We start from the raw sequence: 23,945 nt of genomic DNA, 5'->3' as shown, positions 1-23,945 counted from the left end.
AATAAGTACAACCGACGATAGTTTGTTTAATTTGAAATTCTATTACCATATAGATCAGACTATAAATCAATGCTAGCGTTGTCTATTACTTAGTTTCGTACTACGTTTATCGTATGTACTAAAATATATATAAATAGTATCGGTAATTATGCATACAACTAAATTTACTAACTGTGTATATTGTTCACACAGGAATACATCATTTATACATATATCTAATTAAAACAAGACGCATTAAAACCAAAAAGAATAATCATGAGGAATCAAGTGAAACAGAATCAACTCGGGACAACTGGCCCCGACTTGATCGGTCAAAATCTTTAGGTGAACCCATTTAGTTCTGACTAATTTACATATATGCCTAATCGCTTGCTTAATTTAAAAACGTTTAACAGGCCAATTGCCTGACAAAGTATGAGCGAAAAAATCAAAGATCACAAATCAACAAATGACTCAACTTAAAAGCTAATCAGTTTTATGAGCCCCAGGGATTCTTTCTATTGCCAAACTCCCGCATAGTTACCAACCAGGGTGGCTGGCAGTGGACCGCCCGCAGCGAAAAGTCGCATCCTTGTACTGTCATAGCAGTGGGTGTAGATGGCAGGCACGTATTTCACCTGCTGGAAACCGTCCAAATCGTCCTCCGGATACTGCAATTAGAAGTCAATCAACAACCGATTTAAAGGGAAACGAAAAATGTCCAACATACCACAATCCCTTTACTGCACTTGAGGGCGACAGTCCGGGAGGCATTTACGCTGCTCTCCAGATACTTTCCGGCACGAATGTCATAGAACAGAAGCATGCCCAGGCCAGTGCCCACCGTTAGGAGGTTGCCCTCGAAGGAGGTGGCTCGAATGCCGCAGCCACTGTACCGGGAGGTGATCTTCTTTATGGTCTGCAGCGTGCGGGCGTCCAGTAGGATCGTGTAGGAACGACAGCCGACCGCATACAGGCCATCGTTGTGATAGGCAATGCTCACATTGTCCTGGCAGTTGGGCAGCTTGCGAGAGAGGGTCTGCTTGAAAGTCTCTGCATTGAAGATGTGTATGTAACCGTTCAGCGAGAGGGCGGCAATCTCCTTGAACTCCTTGTTGAAGCACAGGGAGCGTATCTGTTGGTGGGAGGACAGTAGTTAGTTCCACATTCCATTCAGGAGTTCAAATAAATCGTTTTACCCGTTGGGCAGTTCGCACTTCCTTAACACTAAGCGGGTGAATGGTGGCAAAAGTAGGACACGCCTCCTCGCCGCCATCTGGAAACTCCATATGATCCTCGTTGATGCGCCAAAGAGCCATGCGAGAATCCTTCGAGCCGGAGACCAGAAACTGATCGTCTAGCCAGCACATGCCCATGATCAAGTCCCGATGTCCGTTCTCTCCCACGCACACCGGATCCAGAGTTGGCAGGCGGTACACAGCAATGTCGGAGGAGTTGCGGGCACCGGTGGCCAGAAACGAGCGACTAGGCGACAGCTCAATGGCATGCAGGCCTCCCTGAACTTCCGGATGATTGGCTCGACTGTTGGACAGCGTTGGAATGGCGTCCACACGCCGCATGTTCACATCGTAGACGAGCAGCTTATTGCACTTGGTGCCGAACACAACCTGTCGGTTGCTCAGCCACTTGGAGCAGAAGACCTTGTTGATGTAGCCCAGATTGATTTGGGTCTCGCGCAGCATATCGTGGGTTAGCACATATCGACTGGTATACTCCACATTGACGCTGCGCCGCTGCAGGTGGACGACGGAAAGAAAAAGACCAGAGCACAGTTCATACTTGTTAGAAATGCAAATGAAATCTTTGTATACAATGTATACCCACATCCTGGAGAGCACTCTCTCTGCTCCTTAAGTAGTCGCATAGGTTGTATGATGTGTTGAGCACCTCATCCTGCTGCTGGGGCGTCTCTTCGTCGCTGCCCGAGTCTTCGTAGGTGACAAAATCGTCCGGCTTGTCTGGTTTCCGCCTGCGCTCCTGGCGCATCGCTCTTTGCTTGGCTCTCCGCTCCTCCAGGCGAGTGCTGACATGGCAAGAGGGGTAGGTTCCAACGACGCTGTCGCGGATCGTTCTCACCATGCCATTGAACATCTTGTGGGCGTGGTACTTCGTCCAAATTATGCGTTTTCTATAAATTTAGAAAAATTCTCCATTGTCCAAACAAAAATGGTGGTGCGTAAAGTATGGCTGCAAAACCATCGATGGCACTATCGATACTTGAGACAGGTCGATGTTTTCCTTTTGACAATGGATACATCGTTTCAAAAGAAACTCGCAACTAATATTAGATGTTGAAAAAAATCTTCTTACGAAAAGAGATCATAAGATCTTAGAGGAATTATACAGCTGAGAATATTGCACAAATCAAAACATGTGTGTTATACCAACGTAATCTACCTATTTATATCAAACCCTCCCGTTATCGGTGCATGCACTAACTATCGTTTAAATAGTTGGACAATCGTCATCAGCTGTTTGAGTGTGAACAGAAACATTTGTAAAGTTTGTTCATAATACAACAAAATGAATCAAAATGCAAAGCGGGTACTGCGACAAAACTCTGTATGCGTATTAACCAACGATTTGGCATCGTCGCCGGTGATGTTAGCACCCACACCGCCCTCGGCACCCACCACACCACAGCTGCAGGTCGTGGAAGACGTCAAGCCGATTCATGTGCAACGCCAGGTCATCCTACTGCAGAGCGGAAACATAGCTCAGACCCCGGCTCCACCGCACGGCGCTGTGCCACAGCATGCTAACATGGCTGCGCCCAGTGCTGTCAATGCCAGCAATGTCGGAAACCCTCCAGTGCAAGACGATGCGCCGGTGTCGCTGCTCACAGAGATTGCCGACATAATGCGCAGCTTTGGCGACAGCGATCAGCCGCGCACGGCCAGCGTCAAACTGGTGGAACAGATCCTACAGCAGCAGCTGAGGGGCATCTTCAACGAGGCGTCTCTGGTGGCCATGCGGCGTAAGCAGAATCCGTGTCCCTCGCAGGCGGACTTTGAGTTTCTCATGCGTAACCATCTGGTGAAGATTGCCCGCATGCGGAAGCATCTCAAGGATATGCGTATACTGAAGCGATTCCTCAGCATAAGGACGGGAAGGCCGCAGGACTTTATGGACGACCTGGAGCAGCAGGAGGAGGATGAGGAGCTGGCCATAGAAGTGCACGAGCTACACGATGAGGACCGTATGCGGCGCCTGTTTCGCGCCGATCGCATCTCTCAGATCCTCACGGGCCAGCAGTACCTGGAGTTCAACGAGGCCCGCAAAACCTCCTTCTACTGTCGCCACGGCGAGAAGATAAAGAATAAGTTTCGACGCTTTCTGGATCTGCCCGCTGATCTGCGTATCCCCACGCCCACCATGAACATTCTGGCGTATTTGGCTCACGAAACAATTGCCGCCATTGTCGACTACTCCATTCTGACACGCCTCAACTCGGATAATCGCGCCACGGAGCCTTACAGTCGGGTAACCTCCGCCGGTGGCAGTCCTGCCATGATGCATGTCTGTCCCGAGGTCACCCAGGGTCGGGGCATGGAGGTGGTGAAGCCCATTAGCGTCCAGGAAATACATGAGGCTATGCGTCGTTTCCGGCAGATGAGTAGTCGCAAGATTGGTCGCTATCGAAATTCCTGTGACATTGATTTCAGAAGAAGTTTCCTAGCCATTTAAAAATTATTATAAAAGATGAAAGGTTGGATACTTATTTCAACTTTTACGCTCAATTTTTATTGGAAAACGAATCTTTAGAATAAATAATAATAATAAAGATACTCAAGAAAATCCTTCCAACTCTTCTTCGTGCACTTGTAGTTTATTCTCCTTTTCACATGTGTGCTGTAAGTACGTCTATCCATAAATCCATTATATACATATGTACATGTGTACATACATATGTACGAGGATGCAAGCAACAATGGCGTACAGTTTCCGGGAATTGTAGCCGGTGAACACAAACAAACACACACAAGGTATAATATCCCTACCCCTCTCCATTAACAGACATGTGGAGTCGATAAATTGAAACGGTAAACGATGTTGAAACAGGCACCGACAGATAAATAAAAGCGCAATAAAGAAATTTGCCGACACTCAACACACACACACACACAAACATGTACAGGAACACACACACACACATAAAGAATGCCAAAAGACAGACATGGAAAAAAAAACAACGAAGGCAACAAGGAGCCATGCTGCCACGATGCCGCAGGAGCAGAAAAATGCAGCAGAGAGAAGGCATTAAGAGAGGCAACCCGCGAGAACGCACTTAATAATCAACTTCCTATTGTGCAGTGCGAGTGTGTGTCAGAAAGAGAGAATCAGAGAGAGAGAGAGAGGAAGAGACAGAAATGCATGAAGATCTGGCTGATAGAGATGCGAACTCCATACGTTAACTTTTCAGTCAAAAATGAATTGTAAATTAACTAATATAACAAAAATGCATGCATGTTGCCGTGATGGAACAATGGCTCTCATATTTCTTCCTTATATTTTTCATGGTTTTATTTATAAACCATCAGGCAAGTTGCAACTCAGCAGCTCTACTGGTTCCTTGAACGGCAGCAGCCATGATGTGTCTGCGTTATATGGAAGAGGATAAGAGGAATGCGGCTGCCATACTTCTTCGACTGCTTGGGTTTCCCCCCTGCTCACGCGTGCTTCTCCGCTCAGGCTAAACGCTTAATGTTGATTGCTTTCTGTTGCAACTGTAAATTCAACGGCACATTATTCTTAATCGATTGCTCAAACGCCTAACGAGCAGGTCGGGGCCCCCGGGCTCTGGTTCCGACCAAGTCAAAAGGCTCCTCGATGGCCAGTTAATGAAAACAAGCTGCCTGTGACGAAATTAAGCCAAAAAAAACTTGTTTCGTTTCCTCTCTTATGCTCCCTGTGTTATTCTTTTCTCCACCTCCATCGCCTCACCTCCTCCTTGGCAGGCCCTCGCTCGCTTAATGTTACAAAATTTGCATTTCATGCGGCTCTTTACATTGTCCCCCCCATTCGGCCCCAACATCATCATCATCATGATGGTCGACGGCCTCGTCTCTGTCGTCCCCGACGGCGTCGTCATCTCTTCGTATTGTCAAGTCACGTAGCCAATTTTCAGGCAGGCTAAAGTCAATATGCCCCAAACCCAGCTGACGGAGTTTTCCCCAACATCGCTTAAAGAGGAGGAACAAATTATAGACAAAGAATATAATACTACTACAGATATGAACGAGCATAAGCATAAGCAGTTTACCGAAGGATGTCTCATTGAAAGAAAGTAATGCAAGCGGAAACTTTGAAGGTCGCAGATGCAGTTTTGGCTGGTTATAATCTTTTAAACAATGTATTCACATGTGGAAGACCCCTTTTATTGAATGTAAATGTGGGCCAGCAGGGTGTGGAAGAACAGTTTCCACATTATCCTGCCTGACTGCTTTTAATATTCCCCAGATGAGAGTTTCCCTTCGATTGGAGAATATACTTTATGAAGGAGGTTAAACTGTTTACCGAATGATGTCTTATTGAAAGATAAATTGGCAAACGTAAACTATGAAAAGTAGTTTGATATGGCAATAATCCTATTAACAATGTATTCATGTGTAACTGGAATAGAGAAAAGAAAAGTGCCCACATTGTGCTGCCCTTAAGTAAAGTCTTATGGCACAAAACCCCTCGTCTGGGTGGTTGCCTTGAACTGTAAGGACAGCTTATTGCAATAAAAACTTGCATAAAATGACAGTAAAGGTCAGCTCAAATATGCTTACTTCTAGTAATAATGCTTAAAGAATACTCTCCAAGCGTTGCATAGTTTATTTAAAGCTTCAAATTTGAGAAATTTCCCACACATTTCCAACTCTTCTGTGCCTCTAGCTGTCAATATGCGACTTGCAATTAGATATTTTGGAAAATCCGTTCATCTGAACTTTTTTAATTACTTTCACTTTGGCCAAAAACTTGCTGACGTCAGTCCAAGGCAATTTGTCCCAATAGAAGCAGCCACCTCTCCAAGGAGGCATCTCCATTGACAGATGCCAAGAGCCGCACCAAACAAGAATCATGAAAAAAGCAGAAACAAAACAGAAACAGTCTTAGAGATGGAAGCATATTACACGGCCTTTTAATTTGAAGCCAACTTGAATTGTGTTGACACAAGTACTCGGGCTCAATATGCATGTACATCACCATGCACTCGTCTTACACACAATGAATGAGATTAGACGCCACCAGCAGACAGACGGAGGGGGGACCCACCCCATTCCACCCACTTTATAAGCATAGCCAGAGGCGCCCTTGTCCCATTGTCAGAGCTGGAACCGCTTTCATGGTCATCCCACTCTATGGGATTGTAGGCGTCTCTCACGAGGAAAAGTCTCTTCATTTAATTAGTAAAGTGGCAAAAACAATGAAATATTGGATGAAATATCAAAATACTTGACCTACTTACACCCCCACGATTTAATAAGCTCTGTGAAGTAAATTAAGTTATGGAAAAGTTTGTGGGGGAGTAGTAATTTGGCTCAAGCGCCAACACAATACGCACACATATGTATGAAAATGTTTTAAGGATGAACCAATTAAAATAGTTATGTTTTAATAGGGTTAAGGGTGTGCATATTTGGTAGACAATGCCTACATATACATAAATAATTATGATGAAATAATAAAGCCAAGAGAATATTTTAATAGGATTTTGTTTTTGTTTTACTATGATTTTCTTATGTTGGAAATTTAAAAGTTTCTTTAACCTTGGCCATTAAGATAATTTGAATTTTTGAAAAACTGGGAACAGTCTACAGCTCAAACGGTTAACATGGGAACACATTGTGAGAACAGACATGCGCGTTCTGCGTTGGGAACAGCATGCAACAGTTAGCCTCTAAAAATCAAAACACAAAATCAACTCCTCCAAATGTGCCGAATGGGAATATGAATGGAAACGGAATAGATGCGTCCGAGAAATCTTTCGCAGATGCAGGAACATGAAACGAACCATTGCCACTAGGGGCTGTGGGGTTACATCATCGGGCAATCAAATTAGTTGAGAGCGGAGGACAGGTCGAGGCTGAGACCGAGCAGGATGCTCGAATTGAAGACCAGGAGCAATGAATGCATGTTGTCTGTGTGTTCTCATTGTGGTTTATGTGGCAGGCATGACCGATCGAAATTTTAACCGAATATTGGAGGTGGACTAGCTGGACTAGAATTAGCTGGAGTCCGTTTATTGAAGGTCTTCAAACAAATCAGAGCTCGCTTAACCACCACAAATGGCAGCTACTCGTATACGTAGTTGTGTGCAGAAACATCTGAGCCCATCGAAAGTTACCACAGCCTTAAATCATTTTAAATTGCCTTTATTTGGTCTTTGTTGATTTTACTTGCCACATTTTTATCGATGCTTTATATCTCATTATTGATTGTATTTCATCGGATAAACTACACGACAAACGTACTTTTGGGAAAAGAAAAAATTGAGGACAAAGAACAAACTTTTTCTGCGGGCGGCACAAAAATAAGAGGAGTCGTGACCCCAAAGTTGGTTGCACTTTTGTTTGAATTTTCTTGGCTCTTTCATGCTCCTGTGGCCGCGTAAAGTTTCATATGCCCTTTCAGTGGGTATTAGAACTTGCATTAGAAGCTTGGCACGCAAAAGAGAATTTGTTTCCTGCTTTACCCAAACTAGTCTCCGGCTCTTAGTTAAAATTTCACATTAGTGCAGAGGTCTTATGCCAAGCATTTGTGAGAAAATGAGTCTACTGGTTTTGAAGATAGATGTACGAGGGAAAGTCATACAAGACATAATTAAACAACACGATGAACCTCCAAGGGTATCAAACGCCTCGAACTTCGTATACAACCTTTCCATACCCCATTTTTTTTTCATTCGCTGTCTCTCTGTGACTTTTTGTATGGGAGTGGGAATGGCGTGCGAGTGGCGTACCCCTTTGCCCTTCAGTGGCAGCTGCTTTAAAACTTTTGATGCTCTTCATACATATGCTACATGTGTACTTTTAAGAGCCGTCGGATGAACTTTCCCCCTCCCCCCAGCTAGGTGGCAAGGGTAGGGTTGGTGTTGGCTCTGAGATTTCATATGTGGTCGGTGGGTGCGCGTGGGGCAGGGACCCAGACCGGGACCTGTCTGTCAAAGTTTTAATGTGTGGCTGCCTAATTTGCTGTGAAAACTGATTTGCACACATTCAAAAAGGTCGCTGGGCTCTCTGTCTCTTGTCGTAACTCCCCAACTGAGGTTAAGGTTGTCACAAAGGCTGATTATTAACCATCATTAAATTGTTGAATTATTCTCTTTAGTTTGCTATGTTGTGTTTTGTAGATTAATTATGTCAGTAGAATAATTTCCAAAAGCCGAACGACTTTGCATGATATCCATTTAATTAACAATTATAAAGTGAGCTCATTTAATCAATGAGCCAAATAATTAATGGCACATACCCACAAGAGCTTCCATTGTTTTGCTCGACATTTGATGCACTTTGTTGTTTGCTGAGTGGTCAAGCGATAATTATGTAGAGTGGTATTTCGACTGAAGCATACCTGACAATGGGATTCATTTTAGTATGTTCTACTTTTGATGGCTTACAGTTTGAGAATGCCAAATATACCTTTCATTTCTCAGAGTACAGGGTACAACAAATTAACACGCCCTGCCACCTTCAAGTGTCGAACAGAGAAGAAAGAAGGGCAAAGAGCAAGCTTCTTCTTCAGGCATGAAAGAGACAGCTTCAAATAGAATATTGCCAAAGCAACGCTACGTCTGACGTGCATCTGCTCCCCCCTTCTCCTCTGCGTGCCTTCTGCTTTCTTTCTTTCTTTCGTTCCTTCTTTATTCTTTTTGCCGTCGCTGCTTATTACGTTTATTTGCATTGCTTTAGGAGAGGTGATTGCAAATACAGGAGCTAAAAGAGTGTACAAAAAGAAGAACAGTAGTTCAGCAGAGTAGGACATGCTACTGTGATGAAAAATGGCATAAATATAGGAATAGAGTTGTGGCAGTCTATAATTTTATATTTACCATAAAAAAAAACAAATGTCGGAAAACACAATTCCATTCGATATAGCCACCAAAGCCACATCAAACAATATCTGAAACACACACACAAATTTACATACTCCTATTGAGCACAAAACCCATCGCATTTGTTTGCTTTATATCTTGTCAAATTGCGCGATTCAGCCACAAAAAAGACACACAGCAAATTTCATACTTGCTAAACAGATAAAGCAGCGCACAATGTAATTCAAATTCAATCAAATCTAAAATTCATATTTACCGAATGTTTCACCGATTGCCACATTATGTGCCTTTAACTCTCCGGACCTGGATTCGGATCTGCTGAATTATGCAGTCTTGGTGGCTGCCTTTGTGAAACTTGCATAAAAATTAGTTGTACAATCTGGCCCGCTCCATGCAAATGGACAATTTAAAGCAAACACAGCTGACCCCTGAATATGTAATGAGGTCATATCGTATGGGCGGATCCGAGGGTAGGAATAAATAAACGACGGGCCATCGTAAATTCCAAGACTATGGACAAGGGCCAGGGCCAGATTATTAATATTTTCCATATCGCTTTTGTGCGATTTAATACTTTGTTTGAGTTCGTGAAAAGTGAGACCCCCGGATACACACAATATCCTCCATATATCCTATAGCACCACCAGGGCCAACAGTGGGCGAGTTACTACAATGGCCGGTTGATGATTGCAGCCGGCGCAAGGGCATAAAATAAATCAACTCGGCGACCGAGACCGAACCGAACCGAACCGAACCAAGAATAATACTCAACGTCCACATGCAGGCCACATCTTCAGTAATGAAGGGTGGACGTGAGGAAAACAAACGCCCATCCTACTCCGAGACGAGGGCCAGTCTCAATCCAACCAAGAACGATCTACAGCTGGCACAAATGGTCAAAGAAATGGGGGGCAAACTCTGCCCAGTTAGGACGGGTTAGCAGGCTCCCACCCACAATGGCAGGGGTCGGTGCAGGCTGGCTTAATGAGTGTAAGCCACAAAATCAACGAGTTAAATCGAGCAAAGAATGAAGCTGGAGCATGAAAGCCTTACACGGAGAAAAAGTTTATAATATTTTATAATTAGTTGAAACCACTGACCACGAGTGTTTATTGCAAATATCAAAGACACGGGAAGGTTTATTTATAATGGAATAATATTTAAGTGTTCCAACAACTTCCTCACAGTAGCCTCAAAATCAGAGTCCCATTTCACTGCAAGGGCTCAGGAAATGTGTTAATGGAAGTAAATAATTTGTGCCGAATTTTCCATCAGTTGATTGATTTGATAAATATATTTGTTAGGCCATCAAATGCAAATGGAATTCTAATTTGATTTCCGAAGGTGCCAAACATTATAACGAAGATTCATTATTATATTAATAGGGATTAAATTGCTTGTAGAAATTGTGCAGTCGGAAATAACGAATCAAAAGGGTTGACAGAACCAGAAAGAGGCTTCAGCTCGTACGTGGTCTGCGGTCGGATGATTTACGACGACAGACTGTCATAATGTCGCACTCGCAAATTGTTAATAAAGCTGGAATGGAATTGACATTAAAGGCAGGAATGTTGGGAGGCAGCCAATCAATTTGTCAATGGCAATCAATGCGTTTTTAAAGCACTAAAGCGTTAAAGGAAAGCGCTGCCAATCCGTTAAACTTTTAATTCCATTTTGGACATCGAGACCGACAAATAAATCAAAGTCAGGCAAGGGTCTCGCTCGGGAGCGGCAGCTGCAGCATCGAATGAATTAAAAGTACCAACAGACAGACAAACAAACAGTGGGACAAACCAACAAACAAACAAACAGTCGGACAAACAACATATACATACTTACATGTAGAGTAAAAGTTTTCAATTTCGTTACAGTTGCGGCCGTGATTTAAATGCCACAACTGCTACAGAATATACGAGGGTCGCTGTGTCTGGGTATGAGTTCGATTCTGCCCGTCTGGTTGTTCGATGACTGCCCAACTAAATCCGAAAATAAATTCATTGAAATATAAAAGAAAATCACATACATTTTGCGCTGCCATCCATAATTTGAACAATCATTTAGACATAACATAAATATAAATGCCTTTTCTCTAAATTGTTTGCTAGAATTTCGATTTTAAAATGTGTGTGCATTCAATTGATATTAAATGCAATTGTTTTTTTATGACCAATCCCGTGCACTCTGACCCGGCTTTATTCCCCGTACATATTCCGCTGGCGCTGCCCTCCCAGGCGAGCCATAAACCATAGTCTATGGATTTTTAAAAATTGCTTGTATTCCAGATTAACGACATTCGCCGTATTTATAGGCAAAATGTTGATACGCTGCCAGGGACAACACTTGGCCAAGCCACTTTGGTGGGGTCACACTGGTCATGTGTGTGTGTGTGCTACAGTGGGCTATACCTGTAAAATATACGCCAAATAGTGTTAGGGTCTTTCGCATGAAAAGTGCATAAAGGTATTCAATTATTCATACGAAAACCCAAGTGAAATTTTAATTTGATTATTAAAAATATAAATGTTTGACAAAGCTTTTGTTCCACTGTACATTTGGTTGAATATTTATTTGTTTTTGCACTCTTCTCCGTCTGTCTCTCTTCTGTTTGTTGGCGGCACACAGGCAAAACGAAACAAAACCAGAAACAAAATCAGCGAATAAAAAAAGGACAAATCGGTCCGGAACGGAACACATTTCATAAATCTTCTCCCCGATTGAGCACAGCCACGACAGTTTTCGAATTTGTTGGTGTTATTTTTCGCTTATACCCGTTTTCCCCGTTTCTCATCATTTATTTTTTTTTCCGCTAGCTCGAAATGCTTTGCAGCTTTCGTGCTCTGCTTTCCGAGTCTATCTCCTTACTCTATCGTGGGATCTTCGGCTTTGCATTGTTTATTATTTGTATCGGTGCTGCTCTCGCCGACCCTGCTGCGCCGTTCCCGGCTCTGGATACGACGAACTATTTGCCTGATTGTACATGGAGCTCACCTCGGAGCTACTGCCCTTTCTATAGGGTCTGTGGTGCGTCCTGGAATCGGACGCCTCAGCAAAGGCAAGCTTGACCGGATTACGCAGTGTTGCTGATTCCGATGACGACTTCTTATATTTTGCTGCCTCCACATCCTTATCCTTCCCCTTCGGCGAAGGCGATGGATGATGTCGAAAGGTAACCACTAGCATCCACAGTACGTACATCAGCAGAATAAGGACAACGCCCACTAATATGGCCACAAAAATGTAAATATAGATCCTAGAGTATGTCCAGACCTCAGTTGATTCGTCTGTTGACGACAGCGACTCTTCCACCAGACGCGCCACCTCTCGCCGCAGCTTGTGGCAGTCGAAGGCGGACATGTAGTTGACCAGGGACTTGTAGGGCGACGGCAGCTCGTTCGGCCACCATCTGTCCCAAAGGCCTGCCTGCTCCGCATCCGGCAGAAGGCTGCTGCAGTGGGCGCACACCTTCGTCATCCACTTCTGGCACTCACGACCAGCCAGATCTATCTTGCATGCAGGATTCATTTCATATATTTTATTTCTTTCTATTTTTTTAACATTACAAGTGTGTTCTTATTTGTAGCAGTTTGCTTTGTTTGACGGAACGAATGTGTAGGGTGAATGCCAATCGTTTTTTGAACTCTCTTTCTCAACTCTTCTCGCTGGTGGTAGTCTCCGTTTTGGGTTCTCCGTCCTGCGGAACTTTCAGTGTTTATTACGTTAAATGTTAAACTATGAATCGAACCTTCTGATTGCCCAAGTTGGCCCAACGGATTCTGTATTTCGTCATGGGCAAACCCGCTGTCCTGCTTCGATTCGTCACCAAACAGCCGTGGGGTGAGGTAGACATTCCGGTTGTGTAGTTTCCCGTGAAGGATTCTTTTGACAGACGACTGCTTGATTCTGACAATGGTGATGATCCCGTTTCCGTTTCCGTTTCCGTTCCAGTTTTAGACGTTGTATTTCCTATGTTGGATTCTTTAGACAATCGACTGCTTGATTCTGATAAGGATGTTGATTCTTTTATTCTGTTAACTGCACTTTGAGTGATCGTTTTTGTACTGCTTGAGGTGCGCTCCGACTGAAAACGAAGTTTGTAGGGCTCCATCTGGTCCAAGCCCATATAATAGCGTCTCGATAGTCGTGGGGATCTGATCTGCGGCAAGGTTAGCGAGCTGCTCGACTTTTGTTTGCTGAAAGAGGAAGTGCCACTCTGCCCCTTCTTGCTTAGGAGACGCCCCAACGATTTTCTGGCCCCAGCAGCTTGACCTCCCTGCTGCCGCGGCTTTCGGTCCTTAGTTGGCTTCACTGGCTGTGCCAGCAGACAGCTTCGGGAGATCAGCCAGATCCAGAAGACGATCACAAACAGCAAAAAGGACAGCATCAGGCCCAAGACCATGGGGCTGACCTCGAACTCCTCCGTCTTCACGGTGTCCAGCTCGGGCTTTGATTCAACTGGACCCTGTTCTGGTGGCCAACCTCCAAATATTTTCATCAGATCCGACATATTTTGAAGAACTATTATATAGTTTATATATATACAATTTATATCGTAGTGATTTGTTTCGTTTGAAAGTTTGAATATGAAAAGAAAGCCTTAGGTGACACTGTCTTTATGGATTCCTTGTTTAGATTAAAATCGAACATCAATTGTTTACAATTGCTTTACTTTATAGTCTATCCATTTGCCGGAAAACCCAATTAACTACTAGTAAATGTCCCAAGGATTCCAGGGCGGTGCTGATGGCGCAGACGAAGGCGGAGGCGGTGGTGGAGGTGGAGGTGGAGGTGAAGGCGGATTTGGCGGTTTTGGATTTGTTTTTGAACTAGTTTTAATATTTCTATCTGGTTCCTCTTTTTTCTCGGGAATTATGGAATAATAGCTGAACTCATTTGTAGTTTGATTTTTTCGGTTTTGATCAGCTGCGTGCGTGGCTGGAGGAGCAGTTTCAGTTTCGACTCCAGTCCTGGCATGGGAACGTCTAAAAGTTGATGAAATTAGACGGGTAAGCCTCAATGGCATACTCGTGAAGTTACTACTATCATTCACATCACCTTTTCGTGCCTGAATCGATTCTGAGTCATCCACTTTCTTTTCATTGCTCTCACCACCATTTCTATCATCATTCTCAGCCACACTATCATTCACAGCTCCTGGTCCTTCATGGATCACTTCTGAGTGTTCTACTTTCCATTCTGGTTCATTCGTTCCTTGCTCTTCTCCAGTCTCCTCCAAACGGAGGTCTTCTGGCAGATTTTGTGGTTCTGGAATAATGATCTTCGGCGTAAAATCTCCAAATTGATAAAAATCTGATGGTTGGTTTTTTCCATCGCCATCTTTACCATCCGCCTTAGGCTTGCTCTTAGAGGATCCTTCTACGATTCCAAATGCAGTCATCACTTCCATGGGGAAGGGAAAAATAATCGTGCAGTTATGTTCAGCTGCGATGGCGGTAAGGATTTGCAGATGCCTCAGCTAAAGTGCAGAAAAGGGCTCAGACAGTTAGAGGCTTACTTTCATGAACGAGGACCCACCTGCAACGTGATCTTGTTCTGAGACATGACATCGGAAGCCTCCTTGAGAGCCTGCGAGGCATTTAGCTCTCCCTCGGCTGAAATTATCTTGGCCCTTGCCTCCCTGACTGCCTCTGCCTCGCTGGCCAAGGATCGCTGCATAACCAGAGGCAGGCTGATATCCATCCTGTAGAATCAGATCACAAGATAATCAGTGGAAGATTAGGCGAGGCTTACGGATATACTAACACATCCACTCTCTCCACACGCACTCCCCATCGTTCCGTGATCTCATCGACGGCAACCTGGATCTCCCTGGACAGGGTGTCCCTCGAGGTGAGAAGGGTGTGGAGTGGCTTGGCTCCGACTATGTGTCTCAGTGTGGTCTGCGCTATCAGGACGGTAGCCTCCTTCGCATCATCCACCTGAATGAGGGCATCCATGGGATCCTTGATGCAGTAGTAGAGCACTGCGTCCACGGAAATCGTCACTGAGTCTCTGGTGAGGATGTCCTGAGAGGGCACCTCGGTCGAGAAGGTGCGTAGATCTACCTTGATGAAGTCGTCGATGCACGGCAGAGTCCATACGAGGCCTGGTCCCCTGATGCCCTTCCTTGAGAGAGTAAAGGGTATGCGGCTATGGGATTGGAAATAGTTCCAATGATTTGCAGAACCTCACCTGACCCTGCCCAGGCGAAAGACCAGCACCCGATGGTACTCCTTTACCACAATCAGGCACAAGAAGATCGACAAGGGAAATGTAATGATCACAAAGAACACGGACAGGTAGACGGCGATCTTTTCGAAGCCCGAATCCTTGTCATCCTCGGCTGGAAGAGATCTCAGGCGATAAGGAGGGAAGCTCGAANCTTGGCCCTTGCCTCCCTGACTGCCTCTGCCTCGCTGGCCAAGGATCGCTGCATAACCAGAGGCAGGCTGATATCCATCCTGTAGAATCAGATCACAAGATAATCAGTGGAAGATTAGGCGAGGCTTACGGATATACTAACACATCCACTCTCTCCACACGCACTCCCCATCGTTCCGTGATCTCATCGACGGCAACCTGGATCTCCCTGGACAGGGTGTCCCTCGAGGTGAGAAGGGTGTGGAGTGGCTTGGCTCCGACTATGTGTCTCAGTGTGGTCTGCGCTATCAGGACGGTAGCCTCCTTCGCATCATCCACCTGAATGAGGGCATCCATGGGATCCTTGATGCAGTAGTAGAGCACTGCGTCCACGGAAATCGTCACTGAGTCTCTGGTGAGGATGTCCTGAGAGGGCACCTCGGTCGAGAAGGTGCGTAGATCTACCTTGATGAAGTCGTCGATGCACGGCAGAGTCCATACGAGGCCTGGTCCCCTGATGCCCTTCCTTGAGAGAGTAAAGGGTATGCGGCTATGGGATTGGAAATAGTTCCAATGATTTGCAGAACCTCACCTGACCCTGCCCAGGCGAAAGACCAGCACCCGATGGTACTCCTTTACCACAATCAGGCACAAGAAGATCGACAAGGGAAATGTAATGATCACAAAGAACACGGACAGGTAGACGGCGATCTTTTCGAAGCCCGAATCCTTGTCATCCTCGGCTGGAAGAGATCTCAGGCGATAAGGAGGGAAGCTCGAAGATTGGATGGTGATATTCCCTTACTGGTTGTTATGTATCGGGAAGGCCTGACCCTCGGTTCAGGGATGGCTTCATTATCGGATGGACCTGGAGGTGGCTTGTCCGGCTGTCTGTCCGGCTGCGGATTTGGTGGTGCATCATCAGCATCAGTATCTCCATATGGAGGTGCGCCATTATTGGGCTTTGTGGGATTACTCATTACAAATAATTTGTTCAATTGAATTATTGTGAAGGGAATTTAAAAAAAAACAATTAAATTGTTGAGTAAATGTCAAGGATCAACACATCCGAATCCGTTTATTTATTAGAGTCTATTGAAAGCGCAGAGCTTAAAATTTACCCAATTTAATCATTTGCATATTTATGCGATCCAAAAGTAACTAGAAACTTCAAAATTTATTCGGAATTGCATTTTTTATGCAACTTTTTTGAATGGGTAACTTTTGCTGCAAAAACAAAATAAAATAAATACAAAAATATTCCACAAAAAAGAAGGAAAAACAGGCGGAATGGTCAAAAATTGTGCGAGAGCCCATTCACAGGAAAAATAAAGAAAAAATTGAGAGGCGGAAAATAAAATAGAAGGGGGAAAAGAAACTTTATCACAGAACGAAGCTGACAAAAGTTCAGAGAGCTAAAGAAGGAAAACTTTTGTTTTCCCGCCTTTTTCTTTTGGTCTCTGTTATTTTTTGTATTTTTCATGAAGCGACAAACAAATGGCAGCCGACCAAAGGAGAGGGATCCTAGAGAAGACAGTCCACAGGAGCGGGGTAATAACTTCGAAATGACTTTTGTTGCTTCCTTGTGGCAGCAGCAGAAGTAGCAGCAGCCGACTCGAAGTTGCAACTTTTTTGCCACTCCGTGACCACATGTGCCAGGCCGGACCGAAAGTTTTCCTACCAGATTCCTGGCTGGGATGCCATCATAAAGTAATTTATGTGATTTGCCCCATTCTTCTGGTCACCTCTCCACCCCGCCTTTGTCTCTGTCTGGCTCTGTGTGGCTGTCACCTCCTGCCACAATTTATCTGATTGCAAGTGCAGCGACATATGGTCCGGTCAGAGTCGGACATGGGACAAGCCCGAGTCCAGCCAATTATCCTGGCGCGTCACATAGAAAATTACTCTATTATATTTTGCTCCGATGACGGATAAAGTTATTAGTCCCCAAGGAGGAGCAGACAGGGGGACCAGGGCGGACCCAATATGAACTGCGAAGCGGAGAGCAAATGAATGTCCCACCCAATGCCAGGGCAAGCCCTTCTCAGATGAACTAATCCGTCATTGTCGGTTGTCAGGATGGGTAATGGAATCCTGGTATTGGTGTGGAAAAGAACAAAAAAATAAGAGGGAAGGGAACAGAAAGCGCTACAGGATGAAGTCCATTGAGTTGTGTTGTGTCTGCCACTTGTTGAGTGTGTTGCATGGTGGCAAATTAATGGGTTTCTCATGCAGAATGAGCTGCAGTTGGCGTTGCCTCAATCATTCCTGATTGCTGTGCGATAATTGAGAGTCGATCAAAGGAGACATAGTTGGAATCGATTGGGAGGAGTTGATAAACATGTCGATGTAAAATGTCATTTCCCAAAACATAAGCCATGAATAAAAACCATTTTAAACTCAAATTTTAAAAAGTATTACTTCAGATAAAAGACAAAAAATTTTAAAGTTATTTTATGAAAACATTTTTAATTGATTAGAGCCGCGAACAGGACAATACAATGGCTATGGCAACGTGGTACACCATTCTGTCGGACTTTCAACTGGAAGCCCTTCACGAGCTGGCCTACGCCATCAGGGATGATGCCGAAGTGGGCTCCACGGTCCACACCAGCATATGCCTCACGAAGCTGGGCCTAACGCCAATGATACAGCCGGCATTATTGAAGAAACTTATCTTCCTGAGCCGCAGCAGTACCCTGGCCTTCCTGTACTTTCTCCTGGAGGGCCATTACAAGTCGTGTCGGGTGGCCCTGACCTACAGCGAGCAGATTTTGATGTCCTGCATCATGTTTCTTGACCTCGATATAACCTTTCGGGAGCTCGATCGCATCCTACCGCCGGGATATGAGCCACGCGTGAGGAAACAGCAGGCGCCGCAGGTGTGTCCAGGGATTGGGGCACGCAAGGAGCGCCAGGCATCGAAATCCCCTTACTTCCAGAAGCAGCCAAGGCCTTCAACTGAGGGGAGGGGACCGAACCGCTTAAGCTGTCAGCATAGCAGCCACGTGGTGTCCTTTCCCTTTTGGCCAGTGGGCGAGAAGCCCACATACAAAGTCAACGATGCAGAGCGCTGGTTCGCCACCTACCAGTTCCAGCCGGTCAAGCGGATGCTCCTGAAGGTCGTGTCCGACATAATGGACGAATACTGGGAGAAGTTGAGTGTGGACGAGGCCATCGATGGGAAGTCGTCGCTGTGCAGGAATCACGTGGAGGCACTCCGCCAGGAGCAGCTCATGAAGGATGAGCTCGCGGTAAAGGCCCGCGACCGTTGCCTCGACCTGGTGGACCTCGCAGCACGCGAGGATGTTCGCCTGAAGAAACGTGTGATCTCGCTTCTAGACAAGGACATTGAGGACTCTACGCTGCTCTGGGAGAAGCTCAAAGGATTGCAGTACACACAAGTGGGTCTCATCAAGCAGCAGGGAATTGTCCGCGGCAAACGCACTGTGCCCACACCCGTTGGCGTGGCCAAAATGAAGTATATGTGCCAGGAGGGAGATATCGCACGTCTGGCGACATCGAACACTGCCGCCGTTCAGGTGATTACCGAAAAGAAGCGCCTGAGGACTGTGGCTGGGGTGCGTGTATCCGATCCCGAGGAGGAGCCATGTCTGGCCTTTGCCACTGAGGTGGAGCTGCCCAAGTGTCCGCTCCCACTTGAGAAGAGTCACAGCAAAACCGCTACACGATTCACGATAATGGATAAGGATTTGGAGGGTCCCTCGAGTGAGCAGAGATTGGGCTCGCCATGCAGGTTCTTCGAGGCAGCCACGCTGCACCGACCCTTTGTGTTCCACTACCAGGAGATATCGCCGGATAAACCAGAAAACCAACAGACTGTAATGAGAAGGCAGGTCCTTCGCTCGCTGAAACATACTCCTGAAGGTACGACCGCCAGCGCGGTGAGCATTAGATCGAGCTTCAATCATAGGGCACAGGTGGTCGAGGCAATTGTTGAGTGCGCCCAGAGCATGTGGTTCGGCTCCCTGGAGGCCCATCAGCGGCAGTGGGAGACGGAGAACAATCCGCCCAAGCCATTGGGGCCCAATTGCACACCGGACAAGACTAATCCCCTGTATTGGGTCGATGAAATCGAGTACTTTGATCCCAATAACAGCAAGCTGATGGAGCGGCTGCTGCGGGATGCCTTTCGAGTCCTGCGCCGCGATCCTCGGCTGGTGTTCGCTGCCTTTCCCAACTCCCACACGACGGTGGTGGTCCAGGAGTGGATCAAGCGGCGCTATGGCAAGATCTACTCCCACAAAGAGGTCGTATTTAATGCCAAGAAAGCGGATCAAGCCTTTTTCGACGTGATTTCCCAGCAGGCAAATGCTCCCAGTGTCCAGAAGAAGGAGCTCATTGGGGACTTCAACTACAGCCATGTCGTTAAGTTGGTTGACACGGCCACAAAAATCAGAAACGATTACTATCACAACCTGAACGAGAAGCTGCTCTTGGAGACCCGCACCTGCTGGAGGGCCATACGTCCACAGTTCCTCAAATCGTCGACCCTAAAGAGCTGCTTCTTCGCCTATCTACCCTCTCGTCATGCGGAATTGTTGCGCAGGTGAAGGCAATTTTAAAAGTGTTATTAGCAAATATTAAAGTTCTCAATTTGATGTAAACACGGAGGAGTTTTCTCTGGGAATGGTCTGTCTGGGAGGATCCATGGGTGGGCATGGCTGGGTCTGACAATGCTGGGCACTAATTTGAGTGTTTGAGTGGCTCTCCCCGAAACCCACTCAAGTAAGTAATTGAAATGAGCTCAAGCACAAACTTTGAATAACTATGAGTAACTATTCAAAGAAGATGTATCTAATATAAAAGAGGAAATTTAATTAATGAAGCGGCATACAAATAAGAGGATAGCGTGAGATGGCGGAGCATGATGTCCTGCAGGACAAAATTCATTGAAATTACCAAGCGTGAAATGAGCAGCTGTCGCAACAGGACAAAAGAGACGACGAACAAGGAAAGTGGAAGCGAGTCTTGTCGAGTCGTGTCCGGACATGCAAGCTGAAGCTACGGCTACAACAGCGACTGGTTCTGAGGCCGTTACTGAAGTACTGGCTAAACGAGACATGAAATGCAATGCAAAACAATACAAAACTTTTCTATGTGCATCAATCGTACAAACAATTTGCACTGCCATGTTGCAGATTGACTCTCTTCCTATGCCTACTTCAAATCTGCTCCTTTCCCCTTTGGCCAGTACTTAAGACAGCAACTGAGGCGAGACTGAGACACTAACAGCCTGAGATCTAGACAGAAAGTGAATGGGAAATTTGAAATTTCATTAAATTTCTCTTTCTGCCGGCGCATCGCTCTCCTTCACACTCTCCATCGGCGTCTCTCTTTGTCCTTGTCCATTGTTGGGCGACGACAATGAATGGTGCGAAAGCAAATATTCAACATAGGAAATCGTAACAAAAAGACATTGGTCCAGAGAGCGAAGAGAGAGAGAGAGAGAGAAGTCAAAAGGCCATTGTATACTCAATAACCTTGTGACACTTGCGGCCAGCTCTGGAAACTTTCGAATGAATTCAATTATGTCCCAGCAAATGTACGCAATTTAAGCAGTTTCTCTGCAACCATAAATTAATGTTGCATAAATCTTACTAATGCCCAATGCCATGCGATGCTTTTAATCCTCACAATCAAGGGAAGCGGCAGCATTGTTCCTTCAACATAAATCCCAGAGATGCGATAAGTCCACGTCAAGCCGACCCCGAACCGTGCGTACGTATATGTACGTATAAGGTTACGTATATTTCCAGCCGGATGTGTCCAAAGATTGGACTTCAAGGAACCCGTAGCAGAGCCCAAGCAACAAGCGACTAAAAGATAAAATCCCATTTTTTTGTTCTTGCAATTGCTCCGATGCTCCGATTCGTGAATATTTGAGGCGGAACCTCTACTGGGTGAGAATTCAAGGCGCTGCCCCTCCGTGCGGATTTGAGCGCTCTCACTAAAGTGCATGAAAATACGAATTCCGTGACAGGACCCGTGCACGGAGGGGGGAATCCGTAAATTTGCCAAGTGGGTAAAAATGTGAAAATGTGTTGGCATTAACAATGCCAAAGCGCAGCTTAGATAAAATGTTAAAGAGGATAAGAGGTAAAAGAGGGAGAAGGAACAGCAGGAAAGATATGGGGAGAGGAGAGAGACAGGTGACTGGTCAGTCAACCGGTCGACTGCATATAATTCCCTTCAGCATGTGGAATGGCTTTACACGTAGATGGTGGGGGGAGTCTTCTCACAGCTACTGTCGGAAGTGAGTGTTAAAAGATTCACTCAACGCAACGCAACGCAAGACTTTCGCTCTTAAATGGCTACTAAGCGCTTACAAACACACACACACACACACACACAAACAAAACATAGTACCGTACTTATGGGGGGACGCTGGCGAAAAGCAAGCAGCTCAGCTCAGCCGAAGAACAAACGGTAAAGGGCAAGCAATAAACAATTGTGTGTACGCTCGCTCCCGGCACTGCTTGAGTGGTGTTAAGTGCTTGCCGGAGAGTAAGATTTGGTATTATGGCCGATCGCGTTTGCTTCATCTCAATACTTACCACTCTTTTAGCAGCGGAATGGGAACGATTATAGCTTTAAATTCCACCTTCCAAGCTTCCATTCTCTCACAAGATCGGGAGCTTTTAATGAATATGCAAAATTCTCAACTGCTTCCAGCAGCTCATGTTGTACACTGAGCGACACATGTCTGGTAAGCATCAGCCCCCAGAGGCCAACATGTTTTGGCCTTGACTTAATTTATTCTCAGCAGAGGGTTCCTGATATATGTACATAAGCACATAAATTGGCCAACATGTGTGGAGCTGCTCCACTGAGGCGTATAAATGTCTTGCTAATGACACTCCCTCTCTCTCTCCCACTGAAACATTTGACAGAAATCCAATTGTTATTTAAATTGCGTGTTGACTTTGCTTAAAGTCGCACAGTTGTGAAAGGAATTCCGGGAAGAGACTAGAAGAAATCGCAAATTGGGAGTGTGTGTTTTCCCCCCGCTGGACACAGACACAATTTATGCGATACGGATACGGATATGTGGGGTTGTAACCAATGGGTGGAAAGAGACACAGACACAGGCAGAAACAGAAACAGTCAGACAGAGAAACAAAGTCAGCTGGAAAACCACTAACGAGCACATTTAGCCCCCCCAATTTTTTTGTGCTCGGAATATACTTGTTTCTCATATACCCATTCATGGGTTCCACTTCATTCATTCTTGGGTTTCTCCCTTTTTGGTTTTTGGTGTTTCTGCGGTGGCACACTCAAAATGCATTTGCAGCTGCATGCGGTTGGACGAGGCAGAGGGGCATGCGAGTGAGTGAACTCTTTTTTATTTCCGTATATTTGGCCCAGTTATTGCCACCCGTAGACCGCCGACTTCATTTGGGGAAACGCGTTGAAACTCGCTTTCATTAGCGCGGGCCAGAAAAATCGTTGCTGGCTTCTGTTTCTCTATTCTCACTATTTGGGGAGTGGTCGCAGATGGTTAGCCATAAACGTGCGTGCTTAAAACAGATGTGACTCACCATCAGACTTATCATAAAAACTCCTTTTGGGGAGCACTCCGGTGTGCTGCGCTTTTATTAGTTCCCAAAAAGTTGTCCAAACATTTCCCCAACGGCTTTAATCGGTTGTTGCTCTCCATTGGGAAAACTGAACAAACATCAAGAACTCAACTAATACGACTCTAATTATTTTGTTGGTAGTCGCCGACGATATAAAAAAAGGAAATTGTTTTTTCTTAATTGGATTTTTCCAACAAAATCGTTAAATCGTGTTTCATGTTAATTTGAGAATTCGCAAAAAACACCAGCAAGAACCCAACCCAACACAGCCCATTCAACCATCGAAAACCCCTCTGAGCACCCAACAAACTGTCGATGGGAATAAAATAAACCAATTTCCCATCGTCGCATTGCCGAAGGCTTCCGGTGGAGACCCCGATCCGTCGGTTTTAGGGCTGCGGATGGGGATCTGACCACAGACGCGGATGTGTGCTGAAATTTGGCATGAAAATGAACGCGAAAACTTTTGCCCCCGGTTGCACAGGCCCACAGTGTGGGGCCCAAAGTTCTGTAAATGTGCGGGATTTGAGTCGGAAAAACATAAATTTCAATATAGCCAAAATGTCACGCTTCCGCACCCTAAAAACCAGACTGGCAAATTGAAATAGAAACAATTTGGAGCGGTTTTTCTGGCCTGCATTCGAGTATTTGCTGCCGCACGTTTTAACCCAATTTTTCCGGCTCGCCTGGCTCCCGGTCTCGGTCCCGGACCACGTGGCTTTTAATTGAGCTCCAAGCGTCAGTCACATCTAATTATAATTGCCCACGATGGGAACCACGAGTAGGACTAGAGCCAGGACCAGGATCACTACCAAGGGGAGGACTACAACAGGGAGCTCTGGCCAAAGCAATATTTCAATGTTATCTTGCCAGTCATCGTCACGTTCATGTTACCAGGTATTATCAACGGAAGCTTACCCTCTCCGTCTGCCTCCCCCCTCACACTG

The 23,945-nt window shown here is 45.6% G+C and overlaps 6 protein-coding genes across 7 annotated transcripts; 2 read left to right on the top strand and 4 right to left on the bottom strand.

Annotated features, from left to right (window-relative positions):
- Positions 1 to 21: 21 nt before the first annotated feature.
- LOC117585994 (DDB1- and CUL4-associated factor 12) lies at positions 22 to 2,197 on the bottom strand. The gene is made up of 4 exons (XM_034275818.1): positions 1,825 to 2,197; positions 1,179 to 1,733; positions 710 to 1,114; positions 22 to 650 (listed from the first exon to the last, which is right to left on the bottom strand). Exons 1-4 carry the CDS (start codon positions 2,089 to 2,091, stop codon positions 498 to 500), a joined length of 1,380 nt encoding a protein of 459 aa, XP_034131709.1. The 5' UTR covers positions 2,092 to 2,197; the 3' UTR covers positions 22 to 497.
- Positions 2,198 to 2,458: 261 nt separating this feature from the next.
- Positions 2,459 to 3,723, top strand: LOC117586381 (transcription initiation protein SPT3 homolog). Its single transcript, XM_034276411.1, has one exon. The coding sequence runs from the start codon at positions 2,524 to 2,526 to the stop codon at positions 3,685 to 3,687; it is 1,164 nt and encodes a 387-aa protein (XP_034132302.1). The 5' UTR covers positions 2,459 to 2,523; the 3' UTR covers positions 3,688 to 3,723.
- Positions 3,724 to 11,680: 7,957 nt separating this feature from the next.
- LOC117586420 lies at positions 11,681 to 12,585 on the bottom strand. The gene has a single exon (XM_034276458.1). The coding sequence runs from the start codon at positions 12,560 to 12,562 to the stop codon at positions 11,936 to 11,938; it is 627 nt and encodes a 208-aa protein (XP_034132349.1). The 5' UTR covers positions 12,563 to 12,585; the 3' UTR covers positions 11,681 to 11,935.
- A 23-nt stretch (positions 12,586 to 12,608) lies between these two features.
- Positions 12,609 to 13,596, bottom strand: LOC117586419. Its single transcript, XM_034276457.1, has 2 exons — positions 12,783 to 13,596; positions 12,609 to 12,731 (listed from the first exon to the last, which is right to left on the bottom strand). Exons 1-2 carry the CDS (start codon positions 13,542 to 13,544, stop codon positions 12,687 to 12,689), a joined length of 807 nt encoding a protein of 268 aa, XP_034132348.1. The 5' UTR covers positions 13,545 to 13,596; the 3' UTR covers positions 12,609 to 12,686.
- A 133-nt stretch (positions 13,597 to 13,729) lies between these two features.
- LOC117586418 (erythrocyte band 7 integral membrane protein-like) lies at positions 13,730 to 16,399 on the bottom strand. Of its 2 annotated transcripts, XM_034276456.1 has the most exons (7): positions 16,203 to 16,395; positions 15,990 to 16,140; positions 15,561 to 15,923; positions 15,432 to 15,498; positions 14,573 to 14,671; positions 14,093 to 14,513; positions 13,858 to 14,019 (listed from the first exon to the last, which is right to left on the bottom strand). In XM_034276456.1, exons 1-7 carry the CDS (start codon positions 16,375 to 16,377, stop codon positions 13,907 to 13,909), a joined length of 1,389 nt encoding a protein of 462 aa, XP_034132347.1. In that variant the 5' UTR covers positions 16,378 to 16,395; the 3' UTR covers positions 13,858 to 13,906. The 2 variants fall into 2 exon arrangements, with proteins under 2 accessions (XP_034132346.1, XP_034132347.1); XM_034276455.1 differs by having other exon boundaries at positions 13,730 to 14,513; positions 16,203 to 16,399.
- A 1,443-nt stretch (positions 16,400 to 17,842) lies between these two features.
- LOC117586437 lies at positions 17,843 to 19,985 on the top strand. Its single transcript, XM_034276475.1, has one exon. It carries the CDS (start codon positions 17,899 to 17,901, stop codon positions 19,969 to 19,971), a length of 2,073 nt encoding a protein of 690 aa, XP_034132366.1. The 5' UTR covers positions 17,843 to 17,898; the 3' UTR covers positions 19,972 to 19,985.
- Positions 19,986 to 23,945: the final 3,960 nt, after the last annotated feature.

This window comes from Drosophila guanche, unplaced genomic scaffold, assembly GCF_900245975.1.
Source record: "Drosophila guanche unplaced genomic scaffold, DGUA_6, whole genome shotgun sequence".
In the NCBI taxonomy this organism is placed as follows: Eukaryota; Metazoa; Arthropoda; class Insecta; order Diptera; family Drosophilidae; genus Drosophila; species Drosophila guanche.
This window is presented reverse-complemented; position numbering and strand designations above follow the sequence as displayed.

Excerpts from the sequence above, each read along its gene's own strand:
- LOC117585994 (XM_034275818.1), bottom strand. The coding sequence starts at position 2,091 with ATGTTCAATGGCATGGTGAGAACGATCCGCGACAGCGTCGTTGGAACC. Across the intron at positions 1,734-1,824 it reads GAGAGAGTGCTCTCCAGGAT|CGGCGCAGCGTCAATGTGGA; the intron begins GTGGGTATACAT and ends GTCCACCTGCAG. Across the intron at positions 651-709 it reads AGTGCAGTAAAGGGATTGTG|TATCCGGAGGACGATTTGGA; the intron begins GTATGTTGGACA and ends TTCTAATTGCAG.
- LOC117586381 (XM_034276411.1), top strand. The coding sequence starts at position 2,524 with ATGAATCAAAATGCAAAGCGGGTACTGCGACAAAACTCTGTATGCGTA.
- LOC117586420 (XM_034276458.1), bottom strand. The coding sequence starts at position 12,562 with ATGAATCCTGCATGCAAGATAGATCTGGCTGGTCGTGAGTGCCAGAAG.
- LOC117586419 (XM_034276457.1), bottom strand. The coding sequence starts at position 13,544 with ATGTCGGATCTGATGAAAATATTTGGAGGTTGGCCACCAGAACAGGGT. Across the intron at positions 12,732-12,782 it reads CCAACTTGGGCAATCAGAAG|GACGGAGAACCCAAAACGGA; the intron begins GTTCGATTCATA and ends AAAGTTCCGCAG.
- LOC117586418 (XM_034276455.1), bottom strand. The coding sequence starts at position 16,377 with ATGAGTAATCCCACAAAGCCCAATAATGGCGCACCTCCATATGGAGAT. Across the intron at positions 16,141-16,202 it reads TTCCCGATACATAACAACCA|CCGAGGATGACAAGGATTCG; the intron begins GTAAGGGAATAT and ends GATCTCTTCCAG. Across the intron at positions 14,672-15,431 it reads AGGCAGAGGCAGTCAGGGAG|GCAAGGGCCAAGATAATTTC; the intron begins GCAAGGGCCAAG and ends GCAGTCAGGGAG.
- LOC117586437 (XM_034276475.1), top strand. The coding sequence starts at position 17,899 with ATGGCTATGGCAACGTGGTACACCATTCTGTCGGACTTTCAACTGGAA.